The 17,086-nt window shown below is 32.1% G+C and overlaps 1 protein-coding gene across 1 annotated transcript in view; it reads right to left on the bottom strand.

Moving 5' to 3' along the window:
* Positions 1 to 17,086, bottom strand: part of LOC134722873 (macrophage mannose receptor 1-like) — a 99,480-nt gene that overhangs the window by 32,834 nt on the left and 49,560 nt on the right. Inside the window, exons 23-34 of the mRNA XM_063586504.1 lie at positions 14,878 to 15,038; positions 14,446 to 14,562; positions 13,400 to 13,518; positions 12,263 to 12,411; positions 10,745 to 10,950; positions 9,557 to 9,684; positions 8,964 to 9,019; positions 6,919 to 7,086; positions 5,000 to 5,038; positions 4,522 to 4,688; positions 1,125 to 1,189; positions 466 to 563 (exon numbers count right to left, since the gene is read on the bottom strand). Of these exons, the coding sequence (XP_063442574.1) occupies positions 466 to 563; positions 1,125 to 1,189; positions 4,522 to 4,688; positions 5,000 to 5,038; positions 6,919 to 7,086; positions 8,964 to 9,019; positions 9,557 to 9,684; positions 10,745 to 10,950; positions 12,263 to 12,411; positions 13,400 to 13,518; positions 14,446 to 14,562; positions 14,878 to 15,038 (1,473 nt within the window). The remainder of the gene's footprint in view (positions 1 to 465; positions 564 to 1,124; positions 1,190 to 4,521; positions 4,689 to 4,999; positions 5,039 to 6,918; positions 7,087 to 8,963; positions 9,020 to 9,556; positions 9,685 to 10,744; positions 10,951 to 12,262; positions 12,412 to 13,399; positions 13,519 to 14,445; positions 14,563 to 14,877; positions 15,039 to 17,086) is intronic.

Here is a 17,086-nt window from a genome sequence, read left to right as displayed (position 1 = left end):
TGTCTTAAAACGGATACTCCATGCATTCATGGCTGCAGTATTTTATACCATAATAGAATGATATTTGAATGCCTTGCTATTGTGTAAAGCCAATCAAAATTATGAATTCTAATTATTTCCATTTAAACTGGTTTGAGTCCAAAGATACATAACTGAATCATGCCACCACTAAATTTTGATACACTTGCTGACAGAAGAGAAACCTGGTTTGCTGGAGACAGAAGAGAAACCTGGTTTGCTGGAGACCCAGGATACATACCTAAACCTGACTGTAGCTCGACACACTTGTTGATAGAAGGGTATACTGGTTTGAACCCAAAGATATATACCTGCCCATATCTTGACATGCTTGTTGATAGAAGAGTAACCTGGTTTACTGATTCCCCAGGATGCTAACTGAACACTTCTGTATCTTGACACAATTGTTGAAAGCCTGATAAACCTGGTCTTAAAAAAAATACATACCTGAACCAGACTGAACTTTGACACACTTGTTGACAGCTGGATAACTTGGTTTGCCTGAGCCCCATAATATAAAGTCTACTGGGGAATTATCAGACCATCTAAAATTGGAGTAATATGGTATTAATGATTATAAAAAAATATCAATCCAATGTACATGAATATGAATTATTAATTGGGGCAATCAGCTCACAATTTATCCGAATCATTGGCTTGTAAACTTATCCTATAAACAGCATGTTATATAACCATACTAGACTTGCAATGTTATAAAACAGGAAACAGACATCAGTCAGATCAGAAAAGTGCTCTCCCCTTACCATTCACAACCTTTAAGCTGCTGACAAATATGATGAATCTTACTAGTTTTTAAGAAAAGTATGATAAAATATTTGTTTTCAGGAATGACAAACAAGGTGATTGCAATTTAGCCCCACTTTGAAAGTGGGATCACAATATACCATAACCAATAATAGTTGTACATCTCAAGAAGGGAACAATTTTTACAACATTCAGAAAGCAAGAGACAAAATCTGTTAATCAAATGAAAAAGCAGGGATGCGATGGATCGAGTCGGAATTCATTTGCAAAATCAAATATTACAAACCAAAATTGTTTTCATCAAGAATATCTTTACAAAGTTTAGTACAAATGTTTATTACCTGTAGCCTTCATACTGACGATTCAACTTATTCAGACCAATCCACATGTCAGACTTTTGATGAATCTAAAAAATAACAAATATTCATATATACAAAATTATATAAATTATTGTGAATTTATATATTTGTGGGTACCAATTTCCATGGATTGAGCATAATTTATATTGTCGTGTATATTTGACTTTTCCAGCTCTGCATAACAGCCTATATAAAATGTTTACTTCATGTAATATTTGTATTTATGGTTGTAAAGTTCAATTATGTTAGTATTAGCTTTCCAGATAAAATGAAACAAGAGGCTGTCAGAGAAACAGCAAACCAGATTTTCCTGAAGAGGTCAAACCCTGAACAATTAATCAAGTGTTGACACAGCATTTAAGCTTAAAACAGCTCTGAATTTGAATTGGGTGATTGCATTGACAATTAACAGATGTATCTGTTATCTTATCACTAAGGCTATGTTTTTTTTATTTGTTGGTTTACTGATCCGCCGACCCGACCCTATTTTGCTGATTTTCAGAATGAAAATAAAATTGCCTTTCATGTTATTTTATTCATGCTGACCCTAACAAATACATTACTTCTGAAAAATAAATAAAATATTCTTCTTTATGAAATGAAATGCATTAAACATTTAAAAATTAATAACTCTTTCTGTTGTGAAAAAAAACAGAACTTCCAATTTATGTATCTAAAAATAGACAAATCAATTATAACTGACCTTCAATTGTTTTTTGCACAAATAATTTTTGCAGAACGAAACCTGGGTTTAAACCCCATTACCCTATAAGTTTGTTTCCTGTATTTGTCATCAATCCTTAAGATGCATTATCCCATAGAAATATGGAAAATGGATTTGTCCAAACGTGGAAGATGTCAAGTTAAAGTACTAAATATAAACAAATCATTTGAAATTTTTTGTTTCATAGATAATAAAAAAAATCATCTAATATTTGGATATATACAAAATGGGAATGCATGACAACTGACGAACTCAATATCCTTGTTTTTCCAGTGGACGATTCTATTACATTTTTGACACCTGTGTTGAAACTTAATTTTGGTGCAATATTTTTGCAATTTTTTCTTTATCAATTTTCATGCTTTAAGATCGTTTGCCACCATGGTTCCTGAAATTGATGAAGAGCTACGCGAATCTGTTTTTTTCTTGTATGTAAAATGAAGATTTAATTTTGTCTTTTTGTCCATGGACACAACCCCCCTTTTTTCTTGGGAAATAATTAGACGATGTCATGCGATGTAAGAAATGATGACAAAATAGCATACCAAACATACTGTAAGAAAGGTGAAAAAAATTTAAGCATATTTTTCTGGCTTGAAAGATTTTTTAATTTTTTTTTCCACCCGACCCAACTTTTTCATGGGGAAAGTCCATAAACCAGCAAATTAAAAAAACCCTGGCCCAAGGATAATCTCAAAAACAAACTTTATATATGTAGTTCCCAATATTTTTTATTTCATTTGTAACATACTAATATAGATCTGCAACTTATCCTTATTTTAACTTTTAATAGAAGGCCGTACGGGACGTATTATGGTATAGTGTTGTCTGTTGTCAACATGTCGGATATTAACACAAAAATGCTTTAACCAATTTGCATTCAACTTTGGTTAATTGTTTATGTCATTTGACCTGAGCTCTCTTTGATTTCTACAAATTTTAGATTTTACATTCACAAGTTGATATTACACAACTTTTCAATTTTTCAAGAACCATAACTCCTGAACAGGAAAAGTGAAAAGCACCATAATAGAACTTGACCTCCCTTTTGTCATCAGTAAAAACATATCTTAATTTGAAAAATTTTGGTTCATAAGAAAATGCATGGACAACATTTTGGTACAGCGAGCCCGCCATACCTCCACAAATCATTAACGATTTTTATCGAAAAAACAGTTAACAAGAATGTGTCCATAGTACACGGATGCCCCACTGGCACTATAATTTCCTATGTTCAGTGAACCGTAAAATTGGGGTCAAAACACTAATTTGGCATTAAAATTAGAAAGATCATATCATAGAGCACACGTGTACTGAGTTTCAAGTTGATTGGACTTCAACTTCATCAAAAACTACCTTGACCAAAAACTTTAACCTGAAGAGGGACGAACGGACGGAATGATAGACAAACAGACGCACAGACCAGAAAACATAATGCCCCTCTACTATCATAGGTGGGGCATAAAAATGAACTAGAGGCTCTCAAGAGCCTGTGTCGCTCACCTTGGTGCATATTAAACAATGGACACAGATAAATTAATGACAAAATATGGTTTTGATGATTGTGATGTGTTCGTAGATCTTACTTTACTAAACATTCTTGTTGCTACAATTATCTCTATCTATAATGAAATTGGCCCAGTAATTAGTGGAAATTTTTTTCCAAAAATTTATGACAATTGTTAAAAAGTTACTATAACGGGCATTTTCTTCTTAAGGGGTCAACTGACAATTTTGGTCATGCTAACTTATTTGTAGAATTTACTTTGTTGAACATTATTGCTGTTTACAGTTTATCTCTAACTATAATAATATTCAAGATAATAACCCAAAACTGCAAAATTTCTTTAATATAATTACTAATTTGGGGGCAGCAACCCAACAACAGATTGTCTGTTTTGTCTGAAAATTTCAAGGCAGATAGATCTTGACCTGATATAAATTTAACCCATGTCAGATTTGCTCTAAATGCTTTGGTTTCATAGTTATAAGCCAAATCTACATTTTACCCCATGTTCTATTTTTAGCCATTGCAGCCATCTTGTATCAAACTATAATAAACATATTTGTATTGTATAGATAAATATATTATACAAATATAGCCTTTGAATGAGGTCGATACAAGGATATATTGACCTGAAAGAAGTATATTGACTGAGAACGTAGTCCCGAGGTCGATATACTTCTTTGGGTCGATATATCCTGTATTGACCTCATACAAAGGCTATATTTGTTATATTATTAATTTCCGACCATATTTGTATCAAATTCTTCATTTAGGTTTGTTAGAATTTTATAGATATTACATTATGATATCTCCTTGAGAATACCAACATATTAGTTGTTATTTCATTTACTTTTTTTTGTGTGCATCTTATGTATTTGAAGATTTTCTTCGTCAAATAATCGATCCCAGACATCATGTGTTTCAATATCCTTGAATTCATTACATGACGTCACATAGTATATCGGTTTTTAGATATTCTAAAAATAACCGTGCGATATGCTTTTTGCGGGTCAATATGCTTTTTGCTATCTGCCGTTTTCTCTCTACCTTCGAAAAATATAGTTTAACATGCGACTATCCCTAAACAAATCAAATTTGTTAGAATATACGAATTAATAATATAAAATTGTATTGAACATGAATCTTACTTGTTCTAATAACCAATTACTTTCATGCTGAGAATGTATGCTGAGTAAGCTGGATTTTTTTCCATAACAGATCCCTGACGCCTCTTTGAAAGTCTTTGAATCATATTTTTTTATGAAGTAACAATAGCCATCAAAATATAGCCAATCATTTTCACTATCACAATATTCTGTAAGTAGAACAATAATGTTAAAATTCATAAACAATTCTTTACCAGTAATACATACAAAAACATTAAATGACCATGCAATTACATAGAGATGAATACCTGTAGGTAAGAATAGAAGCCTATCAGAAATCCTTTTGATTTTCTATCAATTCTTTTCAAGTCTCAAATCAAGATTTTGTTTCATAAAATTGCATAGAATTTGTGTCTATCACTATAGAATACCCAACTAGCCAAAGGAGGTTTCAGGTTACTCCAAATTGATTTTTTTTTTTTTTTTACAATTAAAAATAATTCTTTTATAAGATACTTACCTATAGTGTATGTGTCATTTGGTTCTATCAAAGGCATCCCTGAAAAATATCGTTAAGATTGTACTTAGGGGGAACTGCAATTGTGTAAAGTTTCATAAGTACCAGTACCACTAAGGAGGATTTGTGCTTACATGTTATAACAAGGGGCTGTCACAACAACACAAACCCGCCCGCTGTGCTTTATTAACATTTATTTGTGTCCTGGCAATATCACAAGAACCATTATTGATGAATGGTGAAAGTGAAAATCGTCAATATCAAATTTGACCTCCATTTTGTCATCAGTATCAACATACTAAATTTATAAAAGCTTAGATTGAATGCATGGTTCATGAGTAAATGCAACAACGTGAATGGCAACACCATTTTACTATCTTTCAAGAACCATAACTCCTGAACGGTAAAAGTCAAAATCGCCATTCTTGAACTTGACCTCCATTTTGTCATCAGTAACAACATATAAAAATTTCAAAAGTTTTAGTTGAATGGTTCATGAGAAAATGCACGGACAAGAATGGGAACACCATTTTTCAATCTTTCAAGAACCATAACTCCTGAACAGTAAAAGTCAAAATCGTCATTATTTAATTTGACCTCCATTTTGTAATCAGACACAAAATATTAAAATTTGGGAAGCTTTGGTAGAACAGTTCATGCATTAATGCAAGGACCAACTGGAAACTCAATTTTTCAATCTTTCAAGAACCATAACTCTGGAATTGCCATTATTAAACTTGACCTTCATTTAGTTTTCAGTAACAACATATTAAAATTTTAAAAGCTTTGGTTGAACAGGTCACGAGTATATGCACGGACAACATTTGATTGCCACCCACCCGCCCGACCGACCGGCCGCCCGCTGTACATCCCCAAATCAATAACCTCCCTTTAACATGTGGGAACAGTATTTACATTCTTTATGCACATTTTCAGGCAGTTCAAGATCTACAACTGTGTTAAGTTTTAAAAATATTTTTCTAGTCAGTTTAGGAATTTTGTGCTTACATGCTATAAAATGAAGAAATAATTTCTCACTTTTAACATGTGGGAGCAAGATAATATTCTTTCATGCATGCAAACTCATATAGTGTACAATAAACAATTGTGTAAAGCTTCATCCATATTTCTCTTGCTGTTTAGAGGATTTGCACTTATAAAAAAGAGAAGATGTGGTAAAATTGCCAATGAGACAACTACCCACAAAAAGACCAAAATGACACAAACATTAACAACTATAGGTCACCGTACGGCCTTCGACAATGAGCAAAGGGGGTTCTTATACATCCCGACACAAAAAGACACAATGAACAGATCTGAGATTACTCACAACTATATGACAGCTAGTTCAAAGCCACTAACAACTAATAAAAAAATCTAAGGCTTGCACTTGTATGTTTTAATCTCATGTTGCAATATTGAAGCAAGTAAATTGGATTATCTGCCCTTTATTATGTTGGACCCAATTATATTTTTTTAAGCATGTGATGAAGCCTTATTGTGGTCATATCTTTATTTTTATATTTGAGTCCCTCCTGCAGTCAGGTTATTCCCTCTTTATCTGAACTATCATTTTTTGCAAACCTGTCATTCATTTGACATTTTTTGTTAACTCCATGTTTCATAGCAAACCGTTATTTACTGTTTTTCATTGCAATATCAGTATGAAGACTTATAGTCTAGTTTACCTCAAAATATTTGCATTGCTGTGCAATTGTTCATGTATCTTCACAAGGCATGCAACTTATTTGTGTTGTATTGTGTGCACATAATGTAAAGAAAAATCACCAATTCTGAAATAAATAAAGTTGGCTCCAATGATTATCTAATGGGCAGATACATTGGATTGCAATAGCAACTCAATGTATCTTTTCTCCTATCTATAGCTATGTAAAATATTTCATATAAACGTTTTTTTTTACCTTTTTGAATTTTGCAAACAAAATTTTTAGTTTTGTAACAATTATCGTCATTCCATCCATCGCTATATCTATTCAGCATACCACAATCTTCTTGTTGATATTTATCGTTTGGTTCATTTGGTCCCCACATCATGAAGTCGACTGGGGATCCATCAGACCACTCAAAACCTAAATATTTAAAAAGGAGATAAACATTAATAACAGCTTGATATTTGCCTACTCAACTTTTAAAGACAAACATACATAGGTGCCTAAACAAGTGAAACTGCGAGCTACTGCTCACTGATGATACCCCCACCACAAGTGGATAATATTAATAGTGTAAAAATATGCAAGGAAGTTGTCGAGTGATGAATCTGAAAATGCATCACATGGTATAGCTGACTTAGATAAACCCTGAAACCAAATTTCAGAAATCCTTGTATTGTAGTTCCTGAGAAAAATGTGACGAAAATTTTCAACTTGGCTATCATGTGTAAAATCATACAAGTGTTCGGTAAACAGGAAGTTGTCAAGTGATCAATCTGAAAACGCATCACACGTTATAGCTGACTTAGATAAACCCTGAAACCAAATTTCAGAAATCCTTGTATTGTAGTTCCTGAGGAATTTGTGACGAAAATTTTCAACTTGGCTATCATGTGTAAAATCATACAAGTGTTAGGTAAACAGGAAGTTGTCAAGTGATCAATCTGAAAACGCATCACAGGGTATAGCTGACTTAGATAAACCCTGGAACCAAATTTCAGAAATCCTTGTATTGTAGTTCCTGAGAAAAATGTGACGAAAGTTTCATGGGACGGACTGACAGATGGACAGAGGTAAAACAGTATACCCCCCTTTTTAAAGCGGGGGTATAATTATATGTTATTATTACATCGGTTTCATCAAATTACATTGATTTCCCAGTTGAAAACCAATAATTTCACATCTGAAATAAATGGCTATTTCACTCTGTGAAGACGAGCAATAATAGGCGTTGTCAAAACGTCCATAATGGCGGATCAAAACAAATTGTGAATGTGTAGAAAAAAGATATAGTTCCTTACAGTTTTTACATTAATTTCTTTAAAAATAGCCATTTAAGGAATGACTAATATTTTTTCAGTCTATGAAAAATAACATAGAAAATTTGGAGCACACTGAATAACACGTGGAGCAAGTTATTTAACAGTGTGCACCATATTTTTTATGTTATTTGAATAGACAGAAAAAGTATTAGTCATTTCGTATAATTTAATTCTAGATTCCATTTTAAACCATGAAAAAACGTTGATGCCTTCACAGTCACATAACTAAATTATGTCTATGGGCTGATAACAAAATAACATCAGCCAATCAGAATACTTGTTATATCCGAAATTAAATTATTTGCCACTGTAATAAAAAGAATAACTAATTAAAGAATTCAAAAATTGAAAAATATTCAACTGGTGACCAAACAACACTGATAATTAACTCATGTACTATGCACATGCATTCTTCAATTAATGTGTTGTTTTTGGGTCACATGTAGAATATTTTTCTCTATTTTAATTTTTCGATTAGTTATTCTATAATTATATATGGAATACTTTGAACACTCTCAACCAAGTTCTGCAGATCAATTATTAATCATGGGATACAAAATTCCTTGTTTTTTGTGGGAATAGGTAAACAACTTGAATGTTCAAGGAAGTACTGATTTTTACAGTCTTGGTAAAACTTTAAAATCAAATATCCATGAAAATATAATTTAATTTTGGATGTTACATGTCTTCTGATTGGCTGAACTTATTTTGTTATGAGCCCATAGACATAATTTAGTTTTTTCATGGTTTTCTACAGTTTAAAATGGAAATTAGAATTAAATTATAAGAAATGACTGTAATGTTTTTTCTGTCTATTCGAAATAATATAAAAAAAAATTACGGGAAATAAGGTCTTGCGGGACCTGGAAATGACAAAAAAATGAGAATTGCTCACGTACATAGTGCAAGCTGGATACTGGAATCTGACAAAATAGTAATATAAAACAATGTCAAGGAAATCAAAAGTACACTTACCATTTTCTGAATCTCTATCATTTAAACCAACCCATACGTCACCATAGTCACGGTAACTAAAACATATTATCGAATTATATCAAGTTTTGTAAGATAGCATGTTTACAAACACACAATTTTTTTTATGACATGAACCACAACTAGAGTTACAGGCTCCTGACTAGGGACAAGTACAATTTTTAAATTCTCTTATATAGAAGAATAAAATACAACTTAGTACACATACTATATCCCCAATAATCGTCTTTTAGTGTTTATGATTTCTATAAATAGTTAACAATTATGGACAAGCTGACTTATTTGAAGATCTTTGGATACTAATCATTTGTGTTTTATTTATCTATAGAATTATTATGGTTGTCAGGGATATAGCCTCAAATGTCATCAAACTGACAAATCAGGTTTAATGCATACACGCATATCTGATAAAAACTTAAAAAGTTAACATTACTTGTGTGTAGCTCAAGAAATTAACCTCAATTAATAAAACTTAAGTAAATTTGGAATCATGTACATTGTTTTGGCTGTAGAAGACCTTTACTTACAAAATCTATAAAAGAAAGTTAGAAACTACATAATTATATATATATTACCCAATCATTCTGTTTTTCAAAAAGTCACTTTCTTCACTACTGTGAATACTGGCTAAATCAGCTCCTCTCTCCTGACAGAAGTCACGGCTTTTCATCCAAGTTCTTTTTGCTCCATTCCCATTAATATTCTTTAACCAAAAATAGCAGTTAAGGATTAGAACAAACACTGACCATGTCATTATTTACAATGACTCCTAATTTGGAATCGCCACTGCAGATGTCTCCTGAAGAATGTTTTTAAGTGTGATTTGTTGTCTCTTTGACATATTCCCCATTTCCATTATCAATTTTATTGAATCTTGTCAGGCTTTTTTCAATGATTTATGAATTTACATGTCATGTGACTCGGAGTACAGTAGTGATCCTGATGGATTTATTTTTAAAAATTACTTTTTAACCTGATCCTTCAAGACTAAACAATAATTAATCAAGTCATTTTCAGTCTTTCTGTCCATATCTCGACTTATTCACCTCTGCAAATACAGAACTTTTCAGACAATTTTCTGGCAGTCAATTAAGATCTGTTAAGTCTATATTCAGACATTTCTGTAGTATTTCTTTACCAGTACACATCCTCATCATACTTATTTGGCTTAAAAGCTACTATACAGTAAAAAATTGACAGAAAGTGAAAATGTAAGTTGGCCTATTAAATATTCCAATTTCATCTTGTTCAAAGTATGTTAGCAAATTAAATTTAGTATAATGTATTCATGATCAACAATCAAAAATCAACTCAACTATATTGCACTTCTTAAACGCACCTCATATGAAAAACATTGTGGACAAATTTCCAACCTTCAGGTTTATAAACCAGAACAGGATAAAAAGGCTACAACTATATTCATCTTGGTATTGATCATATTTCAATGACATGAAAATTAACCAGTAAGGTTAGTGGGTAGTTATCTTCATTGCTATTTTTTTTTTTGATACACCTATATCTACATCCGCCACATTTTGTGATTTTAGAAATCAAGTCAAGGGCTGGAAAACAAATAAGGATGGAATTTTGAATGCTGCAAGAACAAAATAGAGTGTAATTTATAATTTGGTATGATGTGAAAGTAGGAGAAACTTGACTTGATTTCTAAAATCACAAAAAGTGGCTGATAGATATGGGTGTATGAAAGAAAGAAAATAGCAATGAAGATAACTATTTAAAAGATGAATCAGGATTTTTCGTACCTTGTAACAATAACCATTAAACTCTAACCAAGTTGAAGGACAGAATACAGGTGCTATTGTGGTAGTAGTAGTTGTAGGTGTAGTGTAACCTTCTCTGGGATATTCACAAATGTAAGACTGGTTAAATGAACAGTTTTTCGTTTCCCATAATCCTATAGGATGGGTTGCTGTCATGGCAACACACATAGCATCTTCATCAATACTCCCTGAAATAAATGTGTCCATAGTTTGACCATTTCTTAATATCAATACAGATTGACACAACACTTGAAAGGATGTCTAAAATATAAAATTTTGTCTTATCACAGGTTTTATCACCATACACGAGATTATGTATTTTACTTGACTTCAAAGCTGTTCTGCTAATTGGACATTAGTCTCAATTAAGCTGTCATGAGAACATAATTTGACATTAAGGTGGCTCAGGACTATTCGACTGCGCATAATTTCATGCATGAATTACAAAAGTATTTGTCGTAAATTTGACATAATTTTTCTAAATATTTTGATTGATTAGAAACGTTAAATCATTGTTGTTATGTGACTAATAGAATATTTTCGTTATTATCCGTATTTGTTAAAGGGTCAAAATGACATTTCACCCATTTTCACCATTTTCCCGCCTATGTATTTTATTGGCTCATTCTTTGAAGCTATATTTCAGCTTTCCATATTACATTTTTGGACCAATTGTACAACACTTTTTTGATATTCCAATAAAACTTTGTCAACACCTCTATTTTCCCTATCATTTCATTGAAAAATGGTCCCTTTTACATACCTGTTTAAAAGTAAAATATTGAGCTTAAATGGTTCGTGACCCCCTATTTTTTTTTTTAACAATTTGATTCATTTTGTTTAAAGAATAAAATAACCAAAACAAGAATGTGTCCCCAGTACACGAATGCCCCACTCGCACTATCATTTTCCATGTTCACTGGACCGTGACATTGGGGTAAAAACTCTCATTTGGCATTTAAATTAGAAAGATCATATCATAGGGAACATGTGTACCAAGTTTGAAGTCGATTGGACTTCAATTCATCAAAATCTACCTTGACCCAAAACTTTAACCTGAAGCGGGACAGACGGACGGACAGACAGATGAATGGACGCACAGACCAGAAAACATAATGCCCCTCTACTATCGTAGGTGGGGCATAAAAACGGCACTTCTGATAAAAACTTTGAATAGGCCAGAGCCACCTTAAATACTTATTAATAAGACAACGTTACATCTCCAGTCAATTCTATGGTTGAAAACATTTAAAACAATTTATTACAAAGCATTTTAGTGTAATAGGAATACAATTACTGTATTTTAACATTTGTTACTGTTAACAGCATTTATGTCTATCAAATGAATTCTACTACATTGAATGCAGACACACAAAAAATACCACATTCAATGCAGGCACACACGTAATACCACATTCAATGCAGACAAACAAGGAACACAACCTTCAATACAAACAAACAAATAAACCTTTTTTGATACAGACAAACAATAAAGACTACCTGTATGACTCCTGGACCAAGCTGTATATGATACTGGAAGACCACTAGTCCAAGACACCATGGCACCCGAGTTCACATCCTGGGTAAGACCAACCCAATAGTGTCCAGATTTACCAGCTATCTGACTGGCTAAAAACAACTGGGTGTACCTAAATCAATGAATAAAACTTATGGTTAGAACATTAGTGGAAAAAATCATTTAGTGATAATTATTGCTATTTAGTACATTTTTCCTTTGATCTTTTTTTGTGATAATTTTCATATCATACCTCTCGCTTGAGATGGAAAATAGTTGCTAGAAACTAAGCAGGCATGTGGCGTTGCTAATGAAATTGACATGTCTTCATAGGTAAAATAACGATAAACAGATTATTATTGGTCACCTCAACTCGATTGCTTCACTTTAAGCGTACTGGCTCAAGCTAGAAAAATAAAATTGCTGAGATGATCAACAATAATCAATAAATAAAACTTTAAAAACAAAGAAATATTCTATTAAAGTCTATTTAGATCAAAACCTGTTATTAATACATCATTTATTTTTGTGAGAGGTCAATTAGGTCATGAAGAGTTACGTAATGTATCCCATTTATTTTTGTCATACCTTCATTTAGATCATGAAAAGTTTCTCGGTTGCCATTACTTTTTGTCTGATATTCATTTTGATCAAGAGCATTGTCATTTAATTTTGGTCCATTTTGATCATAACTTAAGATAATGCAGCATTTATTAATTCACATCTTCATTTTGATCATGAACAGTTACTTCACTAACTTGTCTCATTTAATTTTGTGTGATGTCCAATTGGATCTTGAGCAGTTACTATGCCATTTATTTGGTCACAAGTTAATTTTTATCATAACCAGTAGGTTGTATGCATTAATTTTTGTCAAATGTCCATTTCTTTTCACAATCAGAATCCGATACACCATTTTATTTTGGTCCATTCAACTGCGACCTTGTTTTTAGCTCTGTCGATTGGTGTTTAAATACAAAATAAGCACAGCTGATAATTGCTATTTACATTTTGACTACTAATGCCTGATGTCATATAAATAAAGTAGAGCTGTAACTTAATTAATCCTTGTTGCTTCAAGAAGTCAATAATAAATTAGCAAGTTAATCAGATTTACTTACACATTGTTTATAGTTGCCAGATGCCCATATTGAACTTGAGCACAAACACTCTCTGCTGTTGCCCAGTCGGTGGTTTCATCATTGATTCCATAGCAGTAAGCATCATAACCAATGGTATTCTGTAAATAAACAAGATTTAATAGATGGATTTCTTTTATCATTACATTGGCTGGCAATCTCATTAACATGTATTCTGCATCTTTTTTATTCCTACATGACAAGGTAGGTGTTCAAAGGGGAAAAGGTAAGAGTTTATGTATTTCTGACTGGAAACCAAAATTTATGATATATTTAGGAATGATCTCATGAGTTTTCTCTTGAACTGTACCTACAACAGGACATGCATCTACTACTTCCAAAATAAAACTAAGAATAAAATAATGATAATTATTGCTATTTTGTGCATTTTTCCTTTGTTCTTTTTTTGTGATAATTTTTCATATCATGCTACCTGATTGAGATGGAAAATTATCACTAGAAACTAAGGAGGCATGTGGTGTTGCTAAGGAAATTGACATGAACTTGACATCCTCATCAAAGGTAAGATAGCGATAAACAGATTATCATTGGTTTTCTCGCTTGAGCCGGAATGGTAATGATAATCTATAAGTTTTGCAATTGCCCAAAATTTTCCTTTGACAACTTCCTTTCTCAGTATAGCATCTAGAGTGATATGAAAAATTATCGATGAGAATGCAACATTACCAATGAAAAAAACAACGTTGTCACAGGTTTAAATAGTGATAAACTGATTATCATTGGTCATCTCAACTGGATTGCTTTTCTCACTTTCGCTATACATGCCCAAGCCAGAAAATCAATCTCATTGAGGTGACACAAAATAAAAATCCAGATGTATAATCCAGTAGGTCATGTATCTCCAATAATTTTGACTTGATAAAAGTCTGTTGTTAATTCTGTGGTTAACAATTTGAGTCATTGGTGAACCTGTATTCTGGACTTAAATCCCCAATCAATGGTCGCAAATCGTTAGATATAGTACTGATATTCCATTATTGTGATTCATATTTTTAAAAAAAACTTACATTGACGCAACCTATAGCTAGTGGTGACTGTGTAACTTCATTTAAAACTTGCTTCCTCTTCTTACAAATAAATCCTGCATTGGCCATTTCACAAGGAACATCATTCCATTTACCATTCTGTAAGATAAACGTATAACAAAATAAAATAACAAAAAAACCCGCACTTCTGATAAAATCTTGGAATAGGCCCGAGCCACCTTAACAGAATGATGGGTTGGGGTGGTAAATATCAATGTGACAGCAATGCAACAACTGATTATATAACAACTTAAAGTCTAACAGTTTTCAATAAAAAACAAGTGTCCAATTTAAGTGGCAAGAAGTCTAATAATTTTATACCCTTCTTCAAGATAAATTGTGTAGTACTTTTTCATTATGATTAGATCTTTGTTTCATCAATACTAGATCAGGTACTTAAAGAAAGATACACACCTTCAGAAGCATAATAACACAATCCTCCCTTGTCTCTCCATTCCAATTGTTGGGTTCAGTTTTAGCCCACTTTGTATATTTGACAATGCTATCATCTGACCACTTAAAATTCATCTGGAATCCAGTGTCACTAAATCCAATCCATAATCCACCATAGATGGCTTAAATTAGAAAAAAACAACTTTAAAAGCCTGTTTTACCATTTTCTTTATATTCTGCATTAAAAACACTACACCAGAAATGAGAAGACATGGTGTAGCAAATCACGTCACAAAAAAGCACACACAGATGTAAACAAATTTGCACATAAGCAAAGAAACAGCTCTTTTAGAGCAGGTCTTCAATTCAAAGTCATAGATTTGTTCTACCTTTTTACATTTCAAGAACAAAAAAGAAATTGCTAATTAGTTTTAAAAGAACTCGACAATCAGAAGTAACTTTTTATTGTCTAGCCTGGTTTTGTTCCTGATAAATTTGGTTTAATTTGCCCCAAAGAAACTTGATAGAAAAGGTAAAAAAATCAATAAAATCTGATCAAACATCTCACACGAGCAAAAAATCACAATTATAGTTTTGGACAGGCAAGCTTAAAATTATCAATAATACTGCAAAATAATGTCATATTCATGTATTAAAAAAAAAAGTCTTATTTATTCTGATGAAATGTTGGTTGATGGCAGATTTAAAATGCATCAGCACACATGGATTTTGTCACTGTGAGGAATATTTTTTTCAAATGAAAATTAAGGAGGCTTGCGGGTATAAAAATTTCAGAAAAAAATGAAACATTTATTTTTCACTTCATATTTTACTATTACCTTAAGTAAAACTGAGAATGGAAATGGGGAATGTGTCAAAGAGACAACAACCCGACCAAATAAAAAAACAACAGCAGAAGGTCAACAACAGGTCTTCAATGTAGCGAGAAATTCCCGCACCCTGAGGCGTCCTTCAGCTGGCCTCTAAACAAATATATACTAGTTCAGTGATAATAAACGTAGTTGTTACTTTATCATATGGTGCAAAAAACATTCAAAAAATCAATTCATGTTGGCCCCAGATGAGTTTTAAAATGTAGATATCATTAAAGCTCCAAATTATCTCCCTTTGATTAAAATTTGTTGTTTTTTTTGCATTAATATTGAAAGAACTTTTTTAAGTCATCAGTGACCTATGTTTTTTATTATAATTTTCAAATAAGCTGTACTTAAAACTATACTGTTGTAAAATTAAAGCGATTTCTGTAATTAAGTTCTTTTTTTTCTTTCGATAGTACCTCTATTTCTCCTATTAGTTCAACAACAGAAATAGGTACCTTTACAAACAAGAGGCTCTCAAGAACCTGAATTGCTCACCTTAATTCTTTTGGTTAAATCTCTCATCAATGATTATTTTGGCTTTTCAATTTATTTAAATGTTTTTGGATCAACCTATTTTCTTCAAAAGCAAAAAAAAAATCATTTTCTCCTATGTTCTATTTTAGCCATAGAAGCTATGTTTCTTGACATACAAGGAAATAAAATATAAAATTTATACTATATACTATGAAACTCATTTAGCCTAAGTTTGGCTGAAATTGATACAGCAGTTTCAAAGGAGAAGATTTTTTAAAGTAAGTCAACATGATGAACAAATTGTGAAAAAAGTCTTTAAAGGGCAATAACTCCTTAAGGGGTCAATTGACAACTTTGGTCAGATAGACTTATTTGTAGATCTTACTTTGCTGAACATTATTGCTCACTTTACAGTTTATCTCTATCTATAATAATATTCAGGATAATAACCAAAAACAGCAAAATTTCTTCAAGATTATCAATTCAGGGGCAGTAACCCAACAACAGGTTGTCTGATACATCTGAAAATTTCAGGGCAGATAAATCTTGACCTGATAAACAATTTTACCCCATGTCAGATTTGCTCTAAATGCTTTGGTTTTTGAGTTATAAGCCAAAAACTGCATTTGACCCCCATGTTCTATTTTTAGCAATGGCGATCATGTTTGTTGATAGATCAAAACTTCGGATACAATTTATAAACTAGATACCCTAAGGAACATTCAGTTAAAGTTTGGAAGTATTTGGCCCAGTAGTTTCAGAGGAGAAGTTTTTTTGTAAAAGATTACTAAGATTTACGAAAAATGGTTAAAAATTGACTATAAAGGGCAATAACTCCTAAAGGGGTCAACTGACCATTTTGGTCATGTTGACCT

Source organism: Mytilus trossulus, chromosome 6 (genome assembly GCF_036588685.1).
Source record: "Mytilus trossulus isolate FHL-02 chromosome 6, PNRI_Mtr1.1.1.hap1, whole genome shotgun sequence".
NCBI classification, from domain to species: Eukaryota; Metazoa; Mollusca; class Bivalvia; order Mytilida; family Mytilidae; genus Mytilus; species Mytilus trossulus.
Note: the sequence above shows the minus strand (reverse complement) of the source record. Positions and strands in the feature narration are given on the sequence as shown.